This window comes from Mauremys reevesii, linkage group 7 (genome assembly GCF_016161935.1).
Source record: "Mauremys reevesii isolate NIE-2019 linkage group 7, ASM1616193v1, whole genome shotgun sequence".
Lineage (NCBI taxonomy): Eukaryota > Metazoa > Chordata > Testudines > Geoemydidae > Mauremys > Mauremys reevesii.
This window is the reverse complement of record NC_052629.1, coordinates 97818402-97844015: the sequence shown is the minus strand read 5'-3', so window position 1 is coordinate 97844015 and position 25614 is coordinate 97818402. Positions and strand designations below refer to the sequence as shown.

Here is a 25614-nt window from a genome sequence, read left to right as displayed (position 1 = left end):
AGTGGGAGATTTCAGGCCAAAAGAGAGGTTCTCCCATCAAGCTGAGTGAGCAGTCGATTCAAAAATAGCTTATACGAGTGTGACTGTAAGAAAATTAGAAAATAGGGATTGTTGTTTTAAAAGCTATGCTCTCAAGCAGGAAAGACAGAAAAACTCTACTAGAGAAATGTTCTCCCAATCTTGGAAGGAATAGATTAAAAGTTGTTTTTTTCCTTCAACTATAGTATATTTGAGATTCAAGACATTCAAAATAGTCTCACAATCAGATTTCCAAAGGGGATATGAACAAGTGACATTTGTAGTAAGCACTATCCACTAAATATTCAAGTCTTGGCTTTGGTTTAAATCAGCTGTCCTTACTCAAATTCTACTAGCTACTGGAGCTCCTATCTCCCTTAAATACTGTAGAATTCCTCCTCAGTCACATACTGCTATGAGTCAGTCATACATTCATTCGCAAATGTCATCCTTCCTGTGTACATACCAAGCTATAGCACACACATTTCCTATAAACGCCCCTCGAACTTAATAGAACTACATTATTTATTATTTGTAATACCTAAAGGCCACATTCTGGTTTGGAACCCCATTGGCCTAAGTACTGTATAAATATGTAGAAAGATATGGTTCCAGCCCAGAAAAGCTTATATTCTAATTTAATGACAATGTCAAGGGATGAAGAAGTCTGCAAAAACAGCAGTTGGCACAAGAAGGTAGCAGCTACAGTAGTGGTGGGCAACCTGTGGCTCGCAGGCCGCATGCAGCCCAGCAGGGTAATCTGATTGTGGGCTGCAAGACATTGTGCTCACGTTGACAGTCCACAGGCACGGCCCCCCGCAGCTCCCAGTGGCCGTGGTTCACCGTTCTCGGCCAATGGGAGCTGCGGGAAGTGGCAGGCCAGTGTATAGAGAGAGGAAGAACAATTCTTTACTACCCTTCCATAGGCAAACTGGACGTCTGAATGGAACCCTTACAGGAACATGCTGTATATATTCTAACAGAAAGCACTTTGTTAGTCAAGGTTTTATTTCATATATATGACAGGAAAGCACATGTGTAATCCTGCTTCTAGGTAAATTAATAGCAATGTAGAAATTGAAAAAAGTGTTGCATGGTTTATGCAGTCTGTTTTAGTATGATAAAGGCAAATTACAGTATCCATTCCAGTAGGGGACTGACACAGAAAGGTACAGGGGGCTAGGGTGACCAGACGTCCCGATTTTATCGGGACTGTCCCGATATCTGCTTGTTTGTCCCGCGTCCCGACCAACGTTAGGTTGGGACACTGGACAAACAAGCAAAGGCTCCGGAGCCCAGAAGGGCTCGCGCCCTCCCCCGCCCTGACTCCGCACCCCTCCCCAAATCCCCGCCTCTTGCCAAGCGCGCCATGTCCAGGAGACGCAGGGGAGCGCGGGGCCGGGGTGAGTGTGAGTCTGGCCTGGCCCCAAGCAGGCAGGACTCGGGAGCGGTACCTGGAGGGAGAGTAGGGGGCGGCGGCTGTTCTCCCCACCTGGGCAGCGGGACTCGGGAGCAGCCGCTGCTGCAGTTCCCACTGCCGCGGGGGGAGGAAGTGGCCAAGCACGTGGCGCTCGGCGGCTGCGGCTTTGGCACCTGGGCCTGAACCCCCCGAGCCTGGGCCTGCTGCAGGGACCCAGCAGCGCGCACGCTGTGCCCAGCCCTTGGCCAGTCACGTCTGGGCTGGCTGCCCAACTGGTGCAATCCCGCGGCGGAGGCATCGGCAGCCTAACCCCTTTCGTTCCCCTGCGGGACCCGAGCGGGATGGAGGGGCTGGGGCCTGCTGCCCCCACTCCAGGGCTGCCCGCGGGATTGCACCAGCTGGGCAGCCAGCCCAGACGCGACTGGCCAGGGGCTGGGCACAGCGTGCGCGCTGCTGAGTCCCCGCAGCAGGCCCGGGCTCGGGGGGTTGGTGGGCACCAGAGCCGCAGCCACCGAGCTTGGCTAGCGGCCGCTTCCTCCCCCCGCGGCAGTGGGAGCTGCAGCAGTGGCTGCTCCCGAGTCCCGCTGCCCTGGGGGGGAGAACAGCCGCCACCTGGCCCCGCAGGCCACCCGCTACTCTACCTCCAAGTACCGCGCCCGAGTCCTGCCTGCTCGGGGCTAGGCCGGACTCACACTCACCCCAGCCCTGTGTCTCCTGGACCTCTCTCCAGCACTTGTGGAGGGAGGAGGAATTGGGGGTGGGGGATTTTTTTTTTTTTTGCTCTGCCGCCATTTTTTTCCCTCTGTCCCCGCCCCGCGCCCCGATATTTGACCTGGGTGATCTGGTCACCCTACAGGGGGCAGGGGGAGGTGTTTGCACCTCAAATCTTAGATGCTCTTCCTAAACTTCACCCAGCCCACAATATGCCCATCTAATGCCGGCCAGGATTAAACTCCAAGGCAGGGTTTTGCAGGGCAGAGATTGCTCCCGCTCTCCTCCTTTCGCAGGTGCTGGGTTTCCTCCTACAGGGCAGTGGCGGCAGGGGCTCGCTCAGCCCCCGTCTCTGCTGGGTGAGGGGCAAGGCCCCTTGCTCGCTCGCTCTCCCCTCTCTGGGGCCAGCGCTTTGCCCTCTGGCGTGTCAGCCACTGACCCGCTCCCGCCTCGGGGCCCAGTCCTGCGGGGCCGACCCGAGCCCCTGGCAGCGCAGGGCCCCCCGCCTTGGCGCCCCTCACGCACCAGGCCTCAGCCCAGGCCGGGAGCTGGCACAGCCCCGCCGGGCCGCAGCGCCTCTGTGCCCCGCAGCGCAGGATGCGCCTGCCCGGCCCTGCGGCGCCCGGCGCTGCTCCTTACCAAGTTGGGGGGCGCTCCCTCGCTGCCGGCTTGCTCGTTCAGGCGGATGCTCTCGGGCTCGCCCATGGTGCTGTGGCCGGCCGGCTGCTCCGCCTCAGCTCCTTGCCCGCAGGGTCCACTTATCCGCCGGCCCAGCCGCGCCCGGTGTCTGCCCTCCCAGCGCGCTGCGCACACACATGCGGCGGCCGGGCCGGGCCGGAAAGTCCCGCCTTGGAGCTCGCTCCGCAGTGGCTGCTTCCCTTTCCGCCCGGGATTCCCCTTCGTGCCGGCCCGGAGCCTGGCTGGCTGCACGGGCAGAGCTGCAAGTGCCTGGCTGAGTGGCCAGAGGATGTTATAAAACGTTGGCGGCTCTGCCGGGCAAGGGGCCAAGCCAGACGAAGAAGCGGGCGTCTGGATTAACTCTAGAGGCAGCAGGTTTGAAACAAACAACACGAACTATTCCTGCACCCGGCACACAGGCGCTCCTCGCCGGGGCTGCTGTGAGGGCTAAAAGTATCACTGGCTTCAAAAAGGGCATCAGATAACATTCATGGAGGATAGGTCCAGCGATGGCTACTGGCCATGCTCAGGGACGCAGCCCCATGCTGCAGGTGTCCCTAAATCTCTTACTGTCAGAATCTGGGAGTGGGGAGCATCTGGCAATCTATGGCCAGGACTACTCTGGGAACTTTTATCCTATAGCAGTGTGGTCGGGCGAAGAATTAAAAACAACCAAATCACCCATTTCCCCCAAAAGCCCTAGTCTAGACACATTTCTGCTGGCAAAAACTTACAAGTAGAACCACTATCTGACAAACTAATTGGGGATTGAGGACTTCATAAAATCAGAAAGTTCATAAAATGGAATATCTCAAATTCACAATAGGTGCAGAGCATAAATTGCAGTATGGAGCATTGCTTCATTTTCTTCTTGCCCTGCAAACCATTGCAAAGCCATTTCCAATACACCAGAATGTGAAGGGATGTCAACCTGTGCTTCGGTGACATCACTTTCATTATGTAACTTTTTTTTTTCCTTTCAGGAAAATGTTTTTGTATAACTGGTTGTTTGTACCCTCCTAGTATAGACACAGCTTGTCCCAGCAAAAGAGTGCTGGTATAAAGGAAGTGTGTCTACACTAGGAGGGGTTTGCCAGTATAGCAATACCAGCAAATCTTTTCTAGTGTAAACAAGGTCTAAGTCAACGCTCTTCGGAGGTAGATAAGAGTTGCCCCCATTTTACAAATTGTTGAGGAGCCACTTAAAATCACAAAGTAAATTTAGTATTCTTAATCCCAAATATTCAAAAATCCTGTGATTGGTTTTCAAAATGAGATGTTTTTTCTTTAAATATATTTATTTTTAATTCTTGCTTTCTGGTTCTTGCTTTCTGGTTAATTTAATAAATTTCAAATTGGTGACTTTTTAATCTTCTCAGTGTGATTGGTTCATTTTTTTTTCTAAAATGCAATTTTTTCAGAAATTTAACTAAAGGTCTCTGTAGGCCGTGAATAAAAAGGACATTTACAACCTAAATACTAATTTGTATCCTCCTTCCAATGTTTGTGGGCTTGTAATCTCCTTGTCCTATTTTTCTAGAAATATTTCTCTTCTCTATTACTGTATGAATGACCCACATAAAAAGGAATGACTGACTGTATAGTGTACAGATTTTATGGTAAAGGACACCAGCACAGATCCCTAAAATAGGTAGAAACAGTGAAACTGACTACACAAAGTGCTGTCAACTGCAAAAAGTAAACAATGTGAAAAGAAATTGAGGAAAATAATTTCAATCACTTTTTTCCTGATTTTTTTAAATTTTACTACTGTTTCAAGTAACATCTATGATTAGCTAAGAGTGAAAGAATACAGATTAAAAAATTACATGGTCTTTTCCTTTAACACACACACATAATCCTCTCTCAAATAGCGGCATAGCTACAACTGAAATTGCTTTCCAACAGTGAAAAGGCTTTACACAGTTACAAGTTGTTCAGTAGCTCTATTCTTATGCTGTTTAGATCTGAGTAATCGTATCTAAACATAGAATAATTCCTTAGTATATAATCCTATACATTTCCATTATTAAAAATGTTGGCTCTGGCTGGGACTCATTCATCCCCCAGTTTAAGTTAGAGCAACTGAGATTATCCACAGCATAGAGACACTCCAACTTTCACCTTTTAGGCTTTGCTCCTTATGAAGAGATGTGGGCTAGAACTGCTACACTACCAAGGGATTCCTTCATCACACCTAACGATCTCCAGCAGCTTCATGGCTCCTTTGCACCAACAGACAATCGCTAATGGGCTGGCAGAATGGAGACCTTGGTTCTTTGCCAGAGGATGTTGTGAAGGCCAAGACTATAACAGGGTTAAAAAAAAACCCGAGATAAGTTAACAGAGGATAGGTCCATCAATGGCTATTAGCCAGGATGGGCAGGGATGGTATTCCTGGCTTCTGTTTGCCAGAAGCTGGGAATGGGCAACGGGGGATGGATCACTTGAAGATTACATGTTCTGTTCATTCCCTCTGGGGCACCTGGCATTGGCCAGTGTCGGAAGACAGGATACTGGGCTAGGTGGACCTTTTGATCTGACCCAGTATGGCTGTTCTTATGTTCTTAAAGTGCTACCTATATACTAGTATTAATCACGAAATCAAACTCATTCCTCTGTACCAGGTTATTGTAGCCAACTCCAAACAGTATATGATCTTATCCAGCAAATGTGCTGCAAGGTTTGGGTGTCAGTTTAAGAGTGGAATTCTGATGTTCTCTTTGAATTTCATTTTGTGATTTGGCAAAGCCTTTACACTTCCTGTAACATGGTTTGTTATGTACAAATCAGTATGCATTTAAATATAGGATTACACTGAGTCACTGCTGCTAATCATTTTCTATTGGACTTTACAGTATTTTATACAAAACTGATTAATCAAGAAACTATCAGCAAGTCACTAAACTTTTAGGCTTGCTACATTGCAGATAAAAGTGTGTGAACTGTCAAACATGTCTGAATCCAAACAAGCACAGCTTAGACTTCCATATTTACTGCTAAAGGTTTACTGAAGAAAAAACTTTACAGATGAGTCCAATCCAATTTGTCATTAACTTTCTGTCTATAAAAAGTGTAATGTACATCAGAAAAAAAAATTATACAGCTCATGATAAAAAGCAGCAGCCATTTGTTTTAGTGGAATATCTTGGACCACTTAAAGAAAATTCCCATAATCTACAAGTCTATACTGATTCATTGTGGACTTTAAAAAAACACAGCTGGATGGAATATCTGTATTTAGAGAAGACAGAAGTAAAGCTTTACAGCATTATGGACTCTCAGAAAAGTGAGAAAACACCACAGAATAATATTCGGAATAACATTTTGAAAACAAAGGTGTACCCACAACTCCCCTTGTTATGTAGTGGAAATATACAACAAGAGGAGGAGAGAGTAAAAGGGCTTAAAAAAAACCCCACACACATACTGCTGCTGCTTTGGACCACCATACCCGTGGTAACAAACGGACATGACTGAAGCATTTCCCAGGACAATGGGAAGGAATTGTGCAGGGGGTATTGTGCTGGCTTGTCAGGGGTGGGCCTGGCCATTCTGCCTATAGTGTTGCAATGGTCAATAGGGGCCACTGCGGCAGGGTAATTATTGGAGCAGTTTGCTGCAAACTATCACAGGCTGAGCCAGCTCTAGGACAGGGGGTCATATTGCGTCCCCTCTTGGACTCTGTACTGGGCTGTGCGCTAGCAGCCTCTGCTGGTAGAGGCCAGCCTAGCTGAGCACGCAGTCAACCACTCCATCAATTGCTTTATCAGTCATCACAATAATGCCTGATTAAAACCTCAGTTTTCTTGGCCTGTAATAGCTAGAGCAGCCTTAAGGAGTAACACTGGTGAGTAGAACTGGTCAAAATTCTCTGAATTTAAATTTTTCTGTGATACTTTTATCAAAAATTCTGCTTTTGATTACCCATTTACCCCCCTCTCCTTCCCCCTACACACTCTTTTTGATAGATTTGTTGAAAACATCAGGGGTCAACAAGTATTAATGATGTCCAGCATTCTGTCTGTAAATCTAAAGGGTTTGGGGAGGTGAACTTCAGCTCTGTGTGTGTGAGGTACAGAAGTTCTAGATGGTTCTGGCATTATGCTGCCTATGATGTTTGCATGGAGCTGCCATACAAACAGATTTGTGGGATGTAGCCTGTTTTTGTAGTCTTATGGGGAAAGAGTACGTATTAAGAAGCACTTTGGTCTCTGGCGTTTGACATAAAAGGGCTGGGAGCCAGGATTCAAATGCAGTCTGAAACACTCAGTGCAGCGTGTGACCTGGGGCAAAGCACATTCTCTTCTCATGCTTCAGTCAGTCCAACTGTTAGTCTGTAAAAGCAGAACTTTTACTTTTTACCCAAAAAGGAGCATCTGAGTTGAGAGTTATTCTGAGTAAATTAAAAAAAAAAAAGGTTTTCTAGTTGACTGCTTAATTTCTAACAATAAAGAAAAGACCCAGTACTCCCTTTAACGTAATATTTACGAAACATTAGTCATGACTGCCTATGATGGGAGGAGAGGTTATCAAGCTGTGACACAATCATAGAAATACAGGACTCAAAGGGACCTGAAGAGGTCATCTCGTCCAACCCCCAGCACTGAGGCAAAACCCAAGAACCGTATACCTAGACATGATCAGTAGGAAAACTAGTAATGAACTGGTCACTTAATACTGTACTGGAAGTCATTCCGTTTTGTTTAGGAACTGAAAGTACAGTCATTACAAAGTAATGAGAACCTGTGTGGTCTCTCGTGTCTGGATTTCCTTACGTGAGATGACCAGTCTAAGGAGAGAGCATGTGAGCTGAGCGAGTGTTATGAATAAGGATGGTGAATATTTTTAAGACCACCACTCAGATCAGCCAATGAAACCTCAGTTGCAGCCTTCAAGAGGCGCTGACCCCAATTGCCCTACATCCTGGCATCTGAGTGAAATTCACTTTCAGATTGCACTGGTCTCCCAAGCCAGCAGTGGATCAACCAGTTCTCCCAAGATGCTTATTTGGTGAGCATAAAACAGCACTGGTTTCTTAGTTATGGAAAATGAATGATCTGACTGAGGAATGATTATCATTTTTTTGCTAAAATCTCAAGTTTCAGATTTCTTTGTATCTAGCAATTCATTTTCTTTAACACAGTGCAGCTTATGGGGATGCAGAGAGTGTCTGAAGAGATTCCCAAAATAAAAAGTATGTGGTAAAAGCTGACATTTGTGGTCAATACAAGAGTCTGGTGCTTCCTAGCCAGAGCACAAATTTAAAGCAACAGAATGTGGTACACTATAATCTCTGTGTGGGAAAGGAGGGCATCACTCATTCCTGCCAAAGAACAAAATAGGGAAAGTTTTATTTAAGAAAAGACTCAAATGGGGAGGGAGGGATTGAAATATGAATGTCTGATAGAGTTATTGTACCTGGGAATAGAGGCTGCAATTCCAAAACCAACACTTGGTGTCAGTAAGAGCTGTAATCCTGTTTATAATCTCCTCTCCCCACAGCACATCCTTCTTTATTGTATTTGCTCCTACATTTATTATTTAAAAGATGGCTTTGGCTGGCAGCTACATTCTGAGCAAAAAAATTTCAGCACCTCAATTGTAAAGTGTGTGCGCAGTTTGTTCACTTGTTTCTTGTTAGGTCTACATCTTACCACTGTACCTCCTTTTAAAAAGTTCAAAACATGTTGTTCCACACTCTGTGCCTTCCTTTTTGGGTTTCCTACTACTCCCCCCAGCCATGCATTGTACCTTCCAACAGGTGTCTTTTCACCTTAAATGAGAAACTCCGAATTGCTTCGCTTGTTGCTCCAAATACCTGTCTTTTTTACTCTGGATTGAAAATAGTTCCACCCTCCACCCCCCATCCCCATACCATAGATGAGTATATGCAGAGGAGTAATATGGGTGCGATTCAGAAAAGCTTTAGGTAAGATGAAAATCATTGAAACCAAAATGATTTGAGATTTGGAAAGAAATTGTATCAGCTCTCCTAATATAAGCAGCACAGTCAAAGATTCAGATCATAATACAATGCCTAGGAAAATCTAGACTGCTTGTAGAGTCCAAAAAATAGTTGCATACTTTATTTAGTAAGTGGCAGAAAGTCAGTCAGCTGTGTTGCAAAGAGGCAAGCTGCTAGACCTGCCACCACTTGTGTATCTTTTATAATGCAACGTGTCTCATTTTCTAATTTGGGATTTGGAGTACACCTGTGAACAAGAAACTACTGTTCCACTGGAGTAGGGTTACAGCTCAAATAATAACAAAATATATTAGACAAAGTTTGCATGTTCTTCTGTCCATGAGTTGTCCGAGCAGGTTATGATTTTCCTCAGATTAGCTGAAATTAGTTCACAAGCCATTCATTGAGCATTCAAAGTACTTGGTTATTTTGACTGCTCACATAGGTCACCTTGGCTGTGATCCTCCAAACGCACACATAACTTTATTACTGTGAGCAGCCCTATTGCGCTGACTGAGACTACTTGTGGTAGTAAAATTAAGTGTGTATGAGTGTTTGTAGAACTGGGGCTCTGCTATGTTTTTGACACTTGATTGAAGAACTCTTAGAATAAGATTTCTGGAGCAATTACTGCGGTTTACAAATCTAAAAGTTGTTTTCTATAAATATTCTCCAATATTAGCTTAAAAGAATTTTCAGATGAGTATTTTTCTCCCTCAGCTATAATTAACCAAATGACGCCCTCTTTAAAAGAAGAAAAACTCCCAAACTAATGCCATTATAAGATTTGGTTTTATCCTTAAAGGTCTTAATGAGAGCCACTTTGTGCCATTAAAAACTGTAAAGTGGTGATTATTCTCTGGCAATAGCTTCCCTTCTACTATTACTTCGGCTGCTAAGAGACAAGCTTTGCTGATGGATTGAACACCCCATCCTATCCTGGAGGTCATGGCCAATGGGAGTTTTGTCACTGATTTCAGCAGGGGCCCAGTCTAGCGATTACTGAGATTTATGAAGAATGCAGTCTTTACAGGACTTCATTTATACTGCTGCAGAGAAAGAGTTACATTTCTGTGTGAACTAAGGTTAGAAATCCTATGTCCTAATCAGTTTCCTATTTCTTGTTTAGAACCAAAACAATTAGCAAACAATTATTGCTGTGTAACATAGTAGTGAAGTGTGTGTCACATGCCACTCTCTCTGGTCCACTAGATAACTGCATATGACAGTTACCAGTTACTGGATTTATTCCTTTACTTCAAGTTGTTAAACCTGTGCTGCTGTATTGAAGGGCCTGGGATCAAACCCTACTGAGGATACATGGGGAGGGTTGTTAAGCCTTAATGCTCTCAAGGTCAAGCCAGTGTTCTAATCTCTGTGTGCCTTTAAATACAGACACACTCAGAAGGTGGGGAGGAGGGTTAGTTTGTCCCATTTTTGCAGTCAGTATATTCTGAAAAGAATTCAAATATTTTGCCTGTTCAGAGACTAATATAAAAGTAGCTATAGGCTTGATGCAGGAAATACTTGGTGAAATTTGATGGCCTATATTATTCAAGAGGTCAGATTAGAGTCACTAGATAATCATAAAGGTCTCTTATGGCTTTAATATCTATGAACATTTACATAGGTTAAAAATCAGTCATTTTTATTTAGCAAAGAATATTGTTCTCTCACTCAAAGCAGAAAAACTCCCAGTAAAGTCTTTAAAGAAAATAGGGGAGAAAGCTCTTGGCTCCCCCCTCTCAGCTTTCTTTCATCAGTACCCACCAAGACTAGCCTTTCAGGCAGCCTTGGGCCTCTGCCAGACTTGTCTATCATACATGCTGAACCGAAACAAATAGAGTTGCATATTTTTAGACCTAGATGAATTCTCCAGCATTGACACATGGATGTCTGGAGCTCCTGACAGTCAGCTGACCCAGCAATTGCAGCTTAAGAATATTTTATTTGATTTATTTAACAAGGCACTGTAATGCAGTTAGTTTTCCCAGAGAGGAGCTGACATTACCCCAGGAAGTTGTCCTTAAATAAACCCCTCTTCCAGACTGTAGTGCTTGCATGGCTAGTCCCTTTCCCCGGGCTTGCTGCCCTTTAAGCAGCAACACATTTCTCTATATTGCATCCTGTTCACAGTACACATCAAAACAGCCATACATCTAAAGCAACTCTCTTGACTGCACTATGTTCTGTTTTTCACCGAGCGTTGTTGTAGCCATGTTGTTCCCAAGATATGAGAGAGAGAAGGTGAGTGAGGTAATATCTTTATTGGACCAACTTTTGTTAGAGACAAGCTTTCGAGCTTAGAAGAGCTCGGTGTAAGATTGAAAGCTTGTCTCTCTCACAAACAGAAGTTGGTCCAATAAAAGCTATTACCTCACCCACCTTGTCTTTCTTTTTTACAGGCAGGTATGCACACTGGAAAAAAAACACTTGATATTGCTAAGTTTTCTGTGTGTGTATATATATATACAGGCATCTAACATAGCAGTGTTTCAGATACAAGATTTCAGATGTTAGCTTGAGAGACCCACCCTGCATCAGCTGAGGTTACTTTGCCCCCTCCTCCCATGAAAGAAGAGGGGAGGGATTGGGTTAGTTAGTCTTAAAACAGAGAACTCTTTCAGAATCCTGCCAACAGCACTCCACACCAGTAAAAGGGAATCTAAAACAAAACCCCACCCTCAGCAATGCTGGAAACCAGACAAAGGAATCTGTACAACGGGACTACATTTCACATAGTGATGGTGCTGTTTAGTTATAAACAATAGACAAAGACACAAACAACCAGCCTCTTAGTCCAAACTACAGTTCTGCTTTATAGAGATTATTCATATTCCTTTCCAGAGAGCCTGCTACTCCACCACCTTCTGTTAGCTGATTCCAGGCAGCCAGGTTGTCAGATGGTTCCACTTTATTCCTGGTACAGATTTCATACGGGTGTCTGGCTGTGTACAGCAGGGCTTTCTGTTAACCCTATCCAAGCAAAGTCCTGTCTGAGGCCTATTCACCTCATCACATCCCCCTGCTTTCCGTAAAATAATAGCACTCACTGTTTTCTAGGTGTTACCACGCCTTGCTATCTCAGATACCACAATCTTAACCCTCTACTTAAAATAGGAAATAACTTGTGTTAGTGGTTTGAGGATCCTCTGGCAATCAGTAACTTTTTTATGGTGATGACTGGATTAGAAGAGTAGATCACTGACTGCTGCTGTTAAGGAAGCATAACACTTTCCATACTTTCCTTATTTTTTGGACACTCAGAATGTTCACATTTTCAGGTTGATGTTTTCTAAGCACGATCTCTGGTCCTGAAAATTCCTTCCTATTTTTTTTAAGTTTCAACAAAATCATATCAGCTGTGTGTCTCTCTCTCTGAGTACCATGACAACATATAATATTAATGTATACCTTAGTGTGTATATATACACTTTCTCCATTAGAGAAGAATGTTGCCTTTTCTTGTGGAAAAACTCTACAGGTGAACCCTGGGAGGCTAGAAAGTTGGAGTTCAACATGAATATTGCCCTTACTGAGTGTTCCGGTGAAATTTAATATGGATTTAATGGACTTATGATCATATGAAATGTTAATGCACAAGCACAGCACATTTCACATCCAAGCTCATAAAGTGACCAGCTAAGGAAAGCTGTGTTTGTGCACACACGTGACTATCTTAGCTGTATAGTGGAGAGTATGCTAAAGGCATGCATGGATAGAGAGGGCTGCCATGGCCTTTGTAAAGTGTGCAGGAGACTGATTCATTTTAGGAGTGCTGTAGCACCATTCTGCTAAAGGATGTGGGACTAGGAATTTTGGGTGTGTCTCAAGAATTCCCCATTATGGAATAGCCACAGTTCATTACCAATTTATGCTAGCCAGCAAAGCATTCTCCTGAGAGGTGGAGCTCCTCAACCTGTTTTACCTTTTGGTTAAATTAATAACTAACTAGGAGAGACAAGGTGGGTGAGGTAATATCTTTTATGGGACCAACTTCCCTTGGTGAAAGAGACAAGCTTGTAAACTACACAGAGCTCTTCTTCAGGTTTTCTTCAGCTATGTGTGGCTCCCAAACTTGTCTCATTCACCAACAGAAAGTCAGTCCCATAAAAGGTATTACCTCATTGTGGTGGGTTGTATACCCCACACCAGCCCTGAGGGAGTTGAATTAGGCGAGATGGATGCAATCAGCTAATTAAGCTGCAAAGGGGAGAGATGCAGGCTGAGTGCAGGGAGCTAATTAGAAGGAAGCTCAGCTGTGAAGGAACAGGAAGGGTTTCTATGAAGCCAGGAGGCTGGCAACACATGGAGGGTAGTAGGGAGAAAGTCTGGAGTTTTTCCTCTCTGGGGTAAGGGAGAAAGAAAGGGAGATAGGCGCTCATGAGGAAGGGTTTATCTAGTAGGTCTAAGAGAGAGGGGTTTGGCTAGGGAGTCTGATGAAGGAGGAACTTAAAGAAGCATGGTTGGAAATAGTCCAGGAAAGAGAGTAGTAAGGTTGGAACCCAGTGTAGAGGGTAGGCCTGGTCTCCCCTACTACCCTGCAGAGTGGTATTGCTTGGGGCAGTGAACGGGAAGACAGAGGGAGTCACTGAGCGTGACATAGTCAGGGCAGTGGGTGTGAGGACTGCCTGTGCAGGGAGACTTTGAAAGATTCCCCTTGAAGGGAAAAATCACAGCTGCCCTGGTTGGCAGGCTTGAGTCACAAAGCAGCCATACTGCAACTCTGTGAGTGAGAGGAAAGCTGCAACAGTGGACGAGAAGGAAGAGGGTACTGAACCAGGCAGATCTAATCCCCAGAATTGGGTGCCATCCAGTGGTGAGTAGAAAGCACCCTGTGACGCTTGACCACAACACTGCAAACAACTAAGTAGGAGACTATTAAACTCTCCATACAAAAAACTGCTATGATAAAACTGGGTCCATGGTTAGGCTGTCAAAAATTAGGAAATACTGACCTTATTGTTGAAAGCCCAATCTTAACCCTGCTCCTTCTTGCATATGAACTGTGATAGTCTTCAGTACATTGATCACATTCTGTTTCTCAAATAATACAATGTAATATAGTTTTCCTATGTAATATACACATTCAGCATCTTGTCCTGCATAATACTCTGTACCCCAAAAAGTTCATGACAGCATAGGTGCTGGATCTAAGGGTGCTGCTGCACCCCCTGGCCTGATGTGGTTTCCATCATATCCAGGGTTTACAGTTTGGTTCAATGGCTCTCAGCACCCCCACTATACAAATTTTTCCAGCACCTCTGCATAACAGGCTACTACAGGAGAAGTAGGCTGGCTTTAGTTAACAGCTGCGGTCAGTGGAAGTGCCTGAGCTGAACTCTCTTCGTGATAAAAGAGTGGGGGTGACTAGCAGAGTGTTCTCTGTGAGGGCAGTGGCATAATAAGCCAGGCCCTGATTATCCTCTCACTTACGTAGCAGTGATTCAGAAGTACCTCCCCTTAAATCTCTGGTGTAAGTAAGAGGAAAAATCAGGCCCTAAAAATCCAACCTATTGACAATGTACCAGTTCAAGGAATAGATCAGTTAAATGACAAGGTTTCTGTGTACAGAGCAAAGCTGAAACATTATCAAACAATGAACTCTATTAATCTAATAAAAAAATAAATAGACCTGTTCAAAGGATTCTTTTGTACAATGAGATGATGCTTTTAGGAGTAGTGCCCAGCTCAGGAGGAACCCAGGGGACAGGAATGAATGCTCCACACAAGACTAGAGCTGCTCCATAGCTACTATCGCAGTCCTCAGGCCCTAAAGCATCCCCTCCAGTGAAGAAGAGAGGAAGGTAAGAACTGAAGGACCAAATATGAGGATTCGGTAGGTGGCCTAAACCTGTCCCCTGGCCGCCCATGCCCCCAAATCCTTGTGCACTTAATTTATTTTGAAAGCTGTTATCAGTATTATCTCGTTGCGTATCATGGAGCTATGGCACTAACTCTAGATAGCTATGGCCCTGATCTTGCAATGGGGCTCAATACATACAAAGCAGGAGTGGAGCCTATGTTTGTATTATTTATTTTTTCTTTATAACTTTTGGATGGATGGATGCACAGGTACTTATCTCAGAACATTATGAACTAACGGCTACGGATGCCAAGTAAACTACACATGGTCACAAGATGGGTCCATGACACGCACACAGTCCATGAATGGATTCGTATAGCATAACATAAGAGTATACTATTGTAACTAATATATGCAACAGAGAAGACTATATTTCTTTACTATGGCAACTGGTGAAGGTCCTCCCATTGTTTAGGGGACAGAGTGAAGGTGCATGGAGGAGCCTTAACTGAGTATTTCCAGACCTTCAGATATCTAGAATCTTTTTTTAAGAGTTTTTTTGTAACTATAATATTCTAATATTTAAAATTAATAGATACAGCTGGGAATTGATAAGTCTGTCCGTACCAAGTCTTTCTCACTGGGATTTTTATGAGCAATATGCTGTAAATGGGCTCTGGAAACTCACAGGAATTCTTAGAATGCAAGTAGCATTTTTGGTTTGAGGAATCCACATGAAATGGTAGCCCCAGTTTATCCACACAACAAGTACACTCTGGGCCTTGCTGTTATGCATCCATCCCTAGAGTCCACCTCTAGTGGGGAGAGTCTCTGGTCCCTCCAAACATAGATTCAGAGGTTTCTGAAAAGGCTATTTATGATCATCTAGTCTGCCCTCCTGCATACCACAGGTCCACAGAATCTCACCCAGTGATTCCTGAATCAATCCCAGTAACTTGTGGTTGAATTAGAGCACATAGTGTAGAAACTGACCCCATGAATGATTCATTCTCCTCTGCATCTCTGCTACAAGAACCCGGTTTGAAGCCTAAGCTTTGCCAATGTTATTGGCAAGTTGTAAGATTCAGCGTTGTCCTGGTGCTTCACAAGGCGTTTGTGGCAGTCTGTCAGTAAAGTTTTCTTTCTGGAATAAGAAACCAAATGTCTTTCCCCTCTTCTTTAATATATTGTGTAAGCTAAGCTATACATTACAGAGAGCTTCTATTGTCCTAGTAACAGAGTCTAAAAGAAGGCAGCGCCCTCTAGCTATTTCTACGTTCTATTGACTGAATAAACTGAAAAGATTTGATACAGTATATTGGGAACATTTCCAATAATGCTAATCTTTTAGCATTATTACTGTATTTTCACTTATAGGTACATACACTTTGAAGTATTGTCAGATGTTGAGGTTTTTTTTTTTATTTGTTGGGTGTCAGTGCAGCCATCAATATTTAATGATAATGTAACAAACTAAACTGTGTTCCCTAACTAAGCATATAAGCCCGGAATTGAATTGACTCAGCCACTGAAAGGTCACAAAACTAACAACAAAGTTGGAAAAAAAAAACCCTAATATCACATACAAAAATAACTTTCCCCAAGAGTTGGTTGCAATACACTTTTGCTGGCTTTCCCTAAATTTAGTGAAACAAAGTGGGTCACATAACAGAAGTGCAACCCCATCGAAAGTTATTGCTATAGTAATGTAATTCTTTGTATTTATTGGTTAAAAATTTCAGACGTGTCAAAGGAGCCTAGGTCAGTGGTCTCCAAAGTGGGGTGCGCAAGACAATTCATTGGGGGGTGCGGCAGAAGGAGCACCGCCGGAGGGAGGGGGGAAAGGGCAGCCGGAGGAGGGAGGGAACGAGTGAGCGGGGAAGCTAGGGGTGCCTTTTTAATTTTTACTTGGTGGCACTCCGGGTCTTCAGCGGCACTTCAGCGGCGGGTCCTTCAGTGCCGCCGAAGACCTGGAGCGAGTGAAGGACCTGCCGCCGAAGTGCCGCCGAAGACTCGGAGCACCGCCCGGTGAGTACAAGCCCCATGTGTTTTTTTACATGTGTGGGGGTTGTTTTTTTGTGTTTGTTTTTTTTAGTCATCCCTGCCAGGGCCCCATCAAAACTGTTCGAATTGGGCCCTGCACTTCCTAAAGCCGGCCCTGGGGCTGGGAGTATGTGAGGGGGTGCAGTGGGCAGGGGGCTGGGGGTGTGGGCTGGGGTCGTGGGGGTGCTCACGCAGGGGGCTGGAGGCGGTATGCCCCAATTCCAGCCCCTTCCCCAAGGCCTCACCCCTGTCTCTTCTCCTCCTCCTCCTCCTCCTCTCTAGAGCTGCGAGCGTGCTGAGGCTCCCCCTCCCCCCGGCCAGCAGCTGATCGGAGGGAGGAGGGAACATAGCACGCTGGGGAAAGAGGCAGGGCAGGAGCCAGGCTGCCGGCAGCATCAAGCTTCTCTGACCCCACAGGAGAAAGCAGGGGGCGGAGAAGAGCGGGCTGGGGCCCCTTTTGACTGTGGGCCCGGCACCAATGGCGCCATTGTAAATCCAGTATTGGTCTAGACCCCAAAGTGGATTGCAACCGTGGGATTGCCAAGGCCAGTGTTAGACTTGCTGGAGTCCGGAGCCGGAGCTGAAGCCAGGGGCTGCTCGAGGCACCAGCAAAGCAAGCACCTGCTTGGGGCAGCCTATTTGCAGGGGCGGCATGGGAGCTGAGAACCAACAGGGGGCTCTGGGAGCTGTAGTTCCTTGGTTAGCTCCCTGCCTATAGAACCAGCCCTGGAGCAGGGAAAGAACTACATTTCCCAGCATTCCCTTGGCCACTACCAACTGGAAAGGAAGGAGGGGGACCTCATGTGGCAGCGTGCTGTGAGTGGAGAGTGGTAGGGAGACCACATTTTAACATTCAAAAAACAGGACACTCCAGGGGGAGGGAAGCCCCATCCTGCCACCATCCACTCTCTCCGACTGCCCCCTACAGAAACCCCAACCCATCCAACCCCCCCTGCTCCCTGTCCCCTGATCACCCCCTCCTGGGACCCCTACCCCTAACTGCCCCCCAGGACCTCACCCCCTATCTAAGCGCCGCTGGTCCTTATCCCCTGATTGCCCCCTCCTGGGACCCCTGCCCCTAACTGGCCCTTGGGACCCCACCCCCTATCTAAGCCTCCCCTCTCCTTGTCCCCAACTGCCCCCTCCTGAGACTCCCCCAACTTCCCCCCAGGACTGCACCCCCTACCTGTCCCCTGACAAACCCCTGGGCCTCCCTTGCCTATCCAACCTCTGCCTGTCCCCTGACTGCACCCCTGACCCATCTAACCCCCTTCTCCCTGCCCCTGACTGCCCCCGCGAACCTCCCCCCCATCCAACCCCGCTGCTCCCTGTCCCTTGACTGCCCCCGGAATTCCCTACCCCTTCTTCAACCCCCCAGCCCCTTTACCGTGCCACTCAGACCAGCGTGTCTGGCTCCACGCAGCTCCAGACATGCTGCTGCATACATGCTGCCATGCTCCCCCACGGAGCCCACAGCCCATCCCCCCCCTCAACACACCCCCAGCACCTGCCTTCCAGATTTGAACACCTCAAAATTCAGGAGTGCTCAAGCTTAGTTTGGGCAGCTGTTACTTCATTTCTCCCAAATCAAATATACTGATCCACTGTAACTTGCTGTAGAAAAAGTAGGATAAAATTGAGCAAGAAATGCTTCCCAGTGGTTATTAGGACTGGAATTGCTATTTTCAACAGCCATTGCCTTTTTTATTTGTTTGTTTGCTAAAAGGAAGACAGTGATATTGCATTGGCAAATTCCCCATAGAAAGAAAGAATGGAACAAAAGAATAATAAAGGCACCTCAACTTTTCCTCATTTATGTAGGACAGTCTTATAATATGCATCCAGATATCCTCCAATCACACAAGCTGAAAATTGTTCCACTTTACTGCAGCTCTGTAACCATATGGGAACCAGTCCTGTCTGTGTTCTGTGCACATCCAAAATTCCTGCTGAATGACCCGCCCTGGGAGCGAGTTACCAGTGACCCAGGGCTGCGGTGGAAGGAGGGTGCAGGTTGGGGACAGAGCCCAGGGCTGGAGCGGCAGGAGGTGTGTGTGGGGGGCACTGGTGGGGAGGAAAGGGGAGCCCAGGGCTGGGGCGGCAGGGTGTGTGTGGGGGGGCAGAGCCCAGGGCTGGGGCAGCATGGAGGGTGCGGGGGGGGGGGAGCCCAGGGCTGGGACGGGGGGCAGCCAAAATTTTTTTTGCTTGGGGCAGCAAAAAACCTAGAGCTGGCCCTGGCTGAAGCCAAAGCCCGAGGGCTTCAGCCCCAGCCAGTGGGGTTGAGGTTCCGTCCCTCCTCCCCCCCACACACCCAGGGCCATGTAGTAATTTTTGTTATCAGAAGGGGATCACGATGCAATGAAGTTTGAGAACCACTGTGAGTAGGTCAGTGTGATGGAGAGTTGCGAGTCCACTCTCCAGTGAAGGCTAGAATGAGGAGGAAGTCATTAGTTCCCTTACTTCCTGGAGGAGTGCCTCCAATTCTTTTTCTGTTACTCTCCATATGGTCAACAGAGGATATGCTGGATTTTATCTTTCAGGGTTGCATTCACTTTCTGCAGTGACTGAAATGCAAATGAGAGTTAATTTATAGTGATGGGAGGCAGGAAGCATCCTAGTGCTGGGAAAGCAGTGATTCTGCTTTGGAAACTTCTGCACTGCTGCAGTTCTAGGGTCTCAATCCTTATTTTAGAACAGGAAATCTAATAAGGCATAAAAATAATGAATGCTGATGCCAAAGTTCTTTGGGCATTTTCAGTGCCATTTTAAAGGGACTTTTTGCAGACACTCAAGAGTGCTGAACAGAAACTTGCACTTCTAGAAAGGTGAGAAAAGAGCTGGACCATATGGGATTATTATGGAAAAAGTGGTGATGATGATCAGGTTTTGACTTTTAGGAGAAGGAAACTCATAATCTCAACCCGAATTGGAAATGTTGCTTCATTGTTTCACATGGAATTTGTAGCCTATAAAGAGGATGTGTATTCTACAGGTTAGAGAAGGAAGCCTGCAATCTGGACTCTTTAATCCTTGGTTCTATGCCCCAGTTTAACACGGACTTGGGTAACATTATTCCATAAGGCATAATGAGAAATTAACTGACATCTAGGTCTCAGTTTCCCCATCCATAAGATGGGGGTGGTAACAAGAGCTTCCTTTCCATAAGCGTTGTGATGCTTAATTCATTAATATTTATGTAACATGTTTTGAGACTCTCCTTTAGAAAGTGTTCTAGACATTCAGAGTGTTGGTAATAAACATTAATCACTTCATTACTGAATGACATTCCACGTCTGCCCAGCAAGCACTTCTGCAATGTAGCTGGCTGTACACACGGAGAGGAGAAATGTTCTGTTTACTTGATTATATGGTTTCATATAAAAATGCTGCTAGGATACATGCATAATGTGTGAAGTTAAATTGCTCTAAAGTATTTGTTACTGAACCAGTCATCTATTTAAAGAGACAAGATGGGGGAGGTAATATGTTATTGAACCAACTTCTGTAATGAAAGATGTTCATAAAATAATAATTACATTAATATTAAAGATTTGACCTCACCCACCTTGCCTTTCTAATATCCTGGAACCAACATGGCTACAACCTAGGGTGACCAGAGAGCAAGTGTGAAAAATCGAGACGGGGGTGGGGGGTAATAGGCGCCTATATAAGAAAAAGACCCAAAAATCGGGACTGTCCCTATAAAATCAGGACATCTGGTCACCCTACTACAACCACACCGCATACATCTTCTTAAAGATGCACTATTCTAAGGACTAGTCTGAGCACAAAAGCAATCCAATACTTAAACCCCATTCTGCTTACTAACGAAAATATTCTAATTACTGTGTGGAAAGTAGAGAGAAAACTCACTTAAATGTTCAGAATGGCCTAGTCTTGATTAGAAATGTACAAGCACTGAATCCTGCCCAAATACTTCAAACAAATCAGAACTTAAATTGCAGTTGAATTCCTCTCTGAGACCGTTGCACCTATGTAGATCCAATTGCAGGATCAAGGCCTATATGAGGCAAAACATAAGCTGAGCATCAATACTTCTGTTGAGTAAAGCAATAAACACATGCTTAATATCAAATATGTCCCATACTGAATAGAGATGGACTTAAATGTGAAGTTGAATTAGACCTAAAAGAGGCTATATAACTACTAAGATAGATAATTTAAATTATATTAGAACCAAGAAGGAGTCACGTGTGTCTGTTCATGAACTCACTGGTTGGGGGCATAGGAGGAAGATGACAAGGTTGCAAGAAAGCTAAATATGCTGTTTGCCTCCATAGTCACTGTGGAAAATGAGACAATTCCTTTTCAGAAGCTGCTTTTCACTGACCGGGCAGTGATTTTAGTGTAAGTCTCTAAAGACGAAGTTAGGACGTTAGCCACTCAAACACAGCTAACAGCCTGTGACCAAATGATTATTTATTCAAGTCACCAAGGGAATAAAATGTGAAGTAGGGGAGAGACTAACATTAGTCTTACATGTACGGAATTATTGGAAACTTGGGTGATTTTTCTATACAGGCAAGTCTTATCTTAGGCGGGGGTTCCATTCCGCGGTTATCACGTAAAGTGATAACTGCATATAGCCAAAATTATGTCCCCAAGCCCTTTAAACCCCACCCGCAACTCCTGTGGCCGAGCCGGGAGGCATTTAAAGGGCTCCACTGGGCTCCCCGCCGCCCTTTAAATGCCCCCCCCCCGGCCCAGCCGCCGAAGCTGCGGGCGGGATTTAAAGGGCTCCATCAGGCTTCCCGCCATGGTGGGGAGCCCTGTGGAGCCCTTTAAATGCTGGCCCCGGCCCCGCCGCGGGCTGGGGCTGCCATTTAAAGGGCCCGGAGCGCCACGGTGGCTGGAGCCTCGGACCCTTTAGTTCGACACAGGGGCTACCAGCCACCTCTCCAGCTGGGAGCCCCCTGGGTGATTTAAAGGCCCTGGGACCCCCAGCCACAGCTGGTGCCCCAGGACCTTTAAATCTTGAGGCCACGACCCCTCCCCTTTAGGCCACACCCCCACTCTGGCCCTATGTGTAAAGTTGAAATCGCGAGAGACCTGTATCCACATTGAAAATATTGCATTTCATTAAACAAAATATAATCCAATCAGTATATGAAGCCAATATAACATTAAAAACCCTAACAAATCATCAACTAACAAATGAAAAGGAAAGAGCAGTTTTTCTGAAGTGGTAAGAGCTGCCTTAGATGTGAAGCTGTCCAGAAGCATTTGTAGATCGCCATGTTGTGCTAAATCTCCCCAGAACTGGATTTGCATTGTTTTACAAAGGTGCCCATCGCTACAGACTGTCTTTCCTGAATGGACCAAATTGATTGAAAGTGTAACTAAGGAGAAAGTAACACAAGACTTGAATAAGTAGAACCGGATGGAGCCAAAGCAGCATGCCGTAACTAAGGGTACATTGTGCTGCTTTAACCTATTAAAACGAATTGAAAGGATTTGAAAACATCTGAGAGAGCTTACTGATGGATGTAGCTACATTTGATTTTTTTTTCCCCAAAGGCTTTTGACAAGGTGGTTCATAAAGTTGTTAAATTACTTAAATAATCAGAGTAAGAGGCAAAAATCCTATTGTGGATTAAGAACTGGTTAAGTGGTAGTAAACAAAGAATTGTTCTAAAAGGCTGTTCCTCTAAACTGTGTTAATAGTTGGGCACTTTAGCCATCGGTGTTGGGACCAGTATCGCTCAAGTGGGATTTGCCAGCCCAAGCAGGATATTTGAGTAGGCTTTTTCTGCAAGCGGAGGTTGTTGGGGTGGTTTTTTTTTTTCCTCTTGTTCATCTGCTTGAGTGCTGTTGCTACTGCAGAGCAGGGCCCAGTTCCACAACAAAGAACTGTTCTGCTTTGTAAAAGGAAAATAAGGAACAAGAGATGCAGCATCCTGTACAAAGCTTTCCCTACTGCAGAACCTTTTGTGCCATCACTTCAGATGGATTATAGATAACAAGCACAATACACTGTTTTTATGCAGGGGCCATCTGATACACTCTGACACAACTTCTCCTGTTGAAGAGCCTTCAGCTACACTGAAATAAGAAGCCACTGTCAATCTTTCCTGTATAAACGAGAAGCCTGAAATGAAGAGTACATTGAAAGCTGCCTTCAGCCATAACTCAAGAGACAAAAATTGGCTGCTTAATAGAAGTGGCCTTCAGTTATGAAGGTGGATCATAACTGTAGTCAATAAGTTTGGGGATATTTGGGGGTAATCTCTGAAAGCATTGAGGTTTCTTTTCATGGGGGCTATCTTGTATAGTTTTCCCTGTACTTATTGAAGTGTCAGCTGTCTAATTCAAAAAAGCAAAAGAGGATAAAAGTACTTCTATTCTTCATGCACCCATGTGGATGAAGACCACTTCTTTCCCTCCCAAACCCAGGGATCTGTAGACAGCTCCTACTCAAATACGTTCTCGTGTATAACTACATGATACAGAAAATATCAGCCCCAAGAGTGAAGAAGAAAGGTCTGAGTAATTATGAATTCCGACCTTTGACATCGTCTGTTCTGTTTCATCATAACCTCATGGTGCTAGTAAATCACAGGTTTAAGAAACAACCAGGTAAACCATACAAACATGCTTACTTCTAGCTCTCCTTTATCTCCATGACGTACGTAGTAAGAAATACAGAGGAAAATGGACATAGACACTCCAAAAGCCCACAACATTCATATCTTATCTAGATTTACTTCTATGCAGCAAGTAGCTTCACATGCTTGGGGCTATGTATACCTCTCAACTACACTGGAAATCAATTGGAGGAAGGTCCTAACCATCATTGTGAATCTGGGCTATAGTGCCTAGCACCATGGGGTCCCATTCCTGGTTGGGATCTGTGGGTGCTGTTGTATAATTTAAAAAAAAAATACTGCTACCCAGATGTTGCTACTGTTTCTCCCTCTTGGCAGTCTTAGGACCCCACCAAAAGAAAAACATGATATGAGCCACATGTCCCATGCTGTGTTACATTTTTTTTCATTGATGAGAAAGGGAAGAGAGCTCTCTTTTGTATTGCAGGGCTCCCATTTGTCACAGGATGATAACACTTACGTATTGTATCTTTCTAGCTACTGGCATCTCTCTCCCCTCACATCTCATTCTTTTGTCTGTTCTGCCTTCCTGTGATCATTCCCTTTTTGTCCCCGGTGTGCTAACTACTCCCAAATCCTTTACCGCATATTGAACAACTGCTTCAGCTGTGCAGAGTGAACTTTCCCTTTTGTAGGCCACAGGCAAATGTTTCCATCATGTGTGCATGTGTGCGCATGCTGTCCTGATTGTGGAGGACAGATTCCTTTATCCTTACAAAGTGCTTGTCATCTTAAGGTTAATGACCCCTGGACTAACATGAAAAGGTGACTTTGCATATACGTGACTTGTGCTGACAGTTCTATAGTTCTCTGTCAAGCCTTGGCTGCATTTGGCCATTTGTATTCTGGAATATTTATTTCATGATTTTATGGCAAGCAACACACCACCTGTTCTTTCGTAGCTGCATCAATGAGTATTTGTGTAAATAGGCCTATGAAAAAGGATTCATTGTACTGAAGTAGAGAATAAAGGCTCTCTCTGGGAAAAGAAATGGGAAACACTGCAGCCAACAGGTATATCATGTTTACTCTGCAGTGTCTAATGTAAATTAACTTTAATATTCCAATGACAAATAGAAGTACAGTTGATCATCATCACTGGGAAACAGTCATAAAGCACAGCCCATGCAGTATGGTAACTCTGAACCCAAAAGCGTTTGTCATTTTGTATTCTGTATAATAACGTGTAAGGTATATAATATTGACATAATTTTCTACACTGGCACATGCAGGACTGATATGGGGAGTAGACGCAGGAAGGGTTGATTAGTGGTGGGAGTGATATGCACAGGTGACTGGGTACCTCCACCCCCAGCAATTCTCTCACGTTTGACAAATATGTGCATGAAAGGTTTTGATTCATAGTGGGGTTAGAATGAGGTTTGGTGTTCATCCCAACTAGGACTAGGGGTTCAGATTCAGCTGAACCAAAAACTCAAGAGCTGCTATGAAGAGATTTTGAGTTTGGGGTCAGTGCAGAAAACAAGACTCTTGTAGGTCTGGATTTGACGTGAACAAAAACTGTTAGGGCAAACTTGGATTGTGGATTAAAATGTAACCCTTGGCAATTCAAGGGCAAAGCTTGGACCTAAGCTTTTAGTTCAGTCCTATAGTTAATGACAGCCATAACATGCCATGGTCACTATTTAAAAAATCAACCTTTGCCAACAGATCATCATTTCCTATCCTAAGAGTTGGTATCTTGGGTACCACTGTTTGGAAACAGTGGGTAAATGAAAACTCAAGCTTAAAAATATCTTCCACTGTAAGTTTTGTATTATAGAAAATTATGCTGGCTGGGTAACAGAAATGAAATAGAGTACTGAACATAAATGGAAATGGCCAATCGCTTAGCACAGTATTAGGTCATGATATTTCATTCTACTTTGCAATTACAACTCTCTTACCAGGCTCAAACATCCCCAGAAAAGTTGTCTGCTTCCCATCACCCCCTCCCACTGTTAGCAGCACTGGAGAACAAATCCTGACACAGGAAATCTAAGAAGGAAGCACTTTCGTGATCCTTGTTGTTAATGAGACTGTCACTCTTCAGGGTATCAAGCCCCAGAAGGCTTGTTGCTAGGCAAAGGAACAAATTAGCTTTGTCACGTTGTTCCATGGATGAGTCTGGAGATCTGAGTATAAGCAAGCAGCTGAATTCCAGGCATGTTTTAATATTTACTTCATTTAAAAACTGGTGTTTAGAATGAATTAAATCTTTAACTCATGTTATGTCCTACTATTGGTTTTTGTTTATTGTAGCGCTGTCTCCAAAGACTTGCATTAAAATCCTTTTTACTAAAATAACGTTTGTAAAGGCTGGCTTTCTGGCTTCCATTTATAT

General features: G+C 44.9%; 1 protein-coding gene and 1 long non-coding RNA gene across 2 annotated transcripts in view; one reads left to right on the top strand and one right to left on the bottom strand.

The window, feature by feature from the left end:
* Positions 1–3130, bottom strand: part of NINJ1 (ninjurin 1) — a 37549-nt gene extending 34419 nt beyond the window's left edge. The window contains exon 1 of the mRNA XM_039481332.1: positions 2789–3130. Coding sequence (XP_039337266.1) covers positions 2789–2854 — 66 coding nt within the window. The 5' untranslated portion in view covers positions 2855–3130. The remainder of the gene's footprint in view (positions 1–2788) is intronic.
* Positions 3131–13068: 9938 nt separating this feature from the next.
* On the top strand, positions 13069–25531 carry LOC120368956. Its single transcript, XR_005582863.1, has 3 exons — positions 13069–13614; positions 14473–14602; positions 22653–25531. It is a non-coding gene; the product is annotated as an uncharacterized LOC120368956 (long non-coding RNA).
* The last annotated feature ends 83 nt before the right edge of the window (positions 25532–25614 follow it).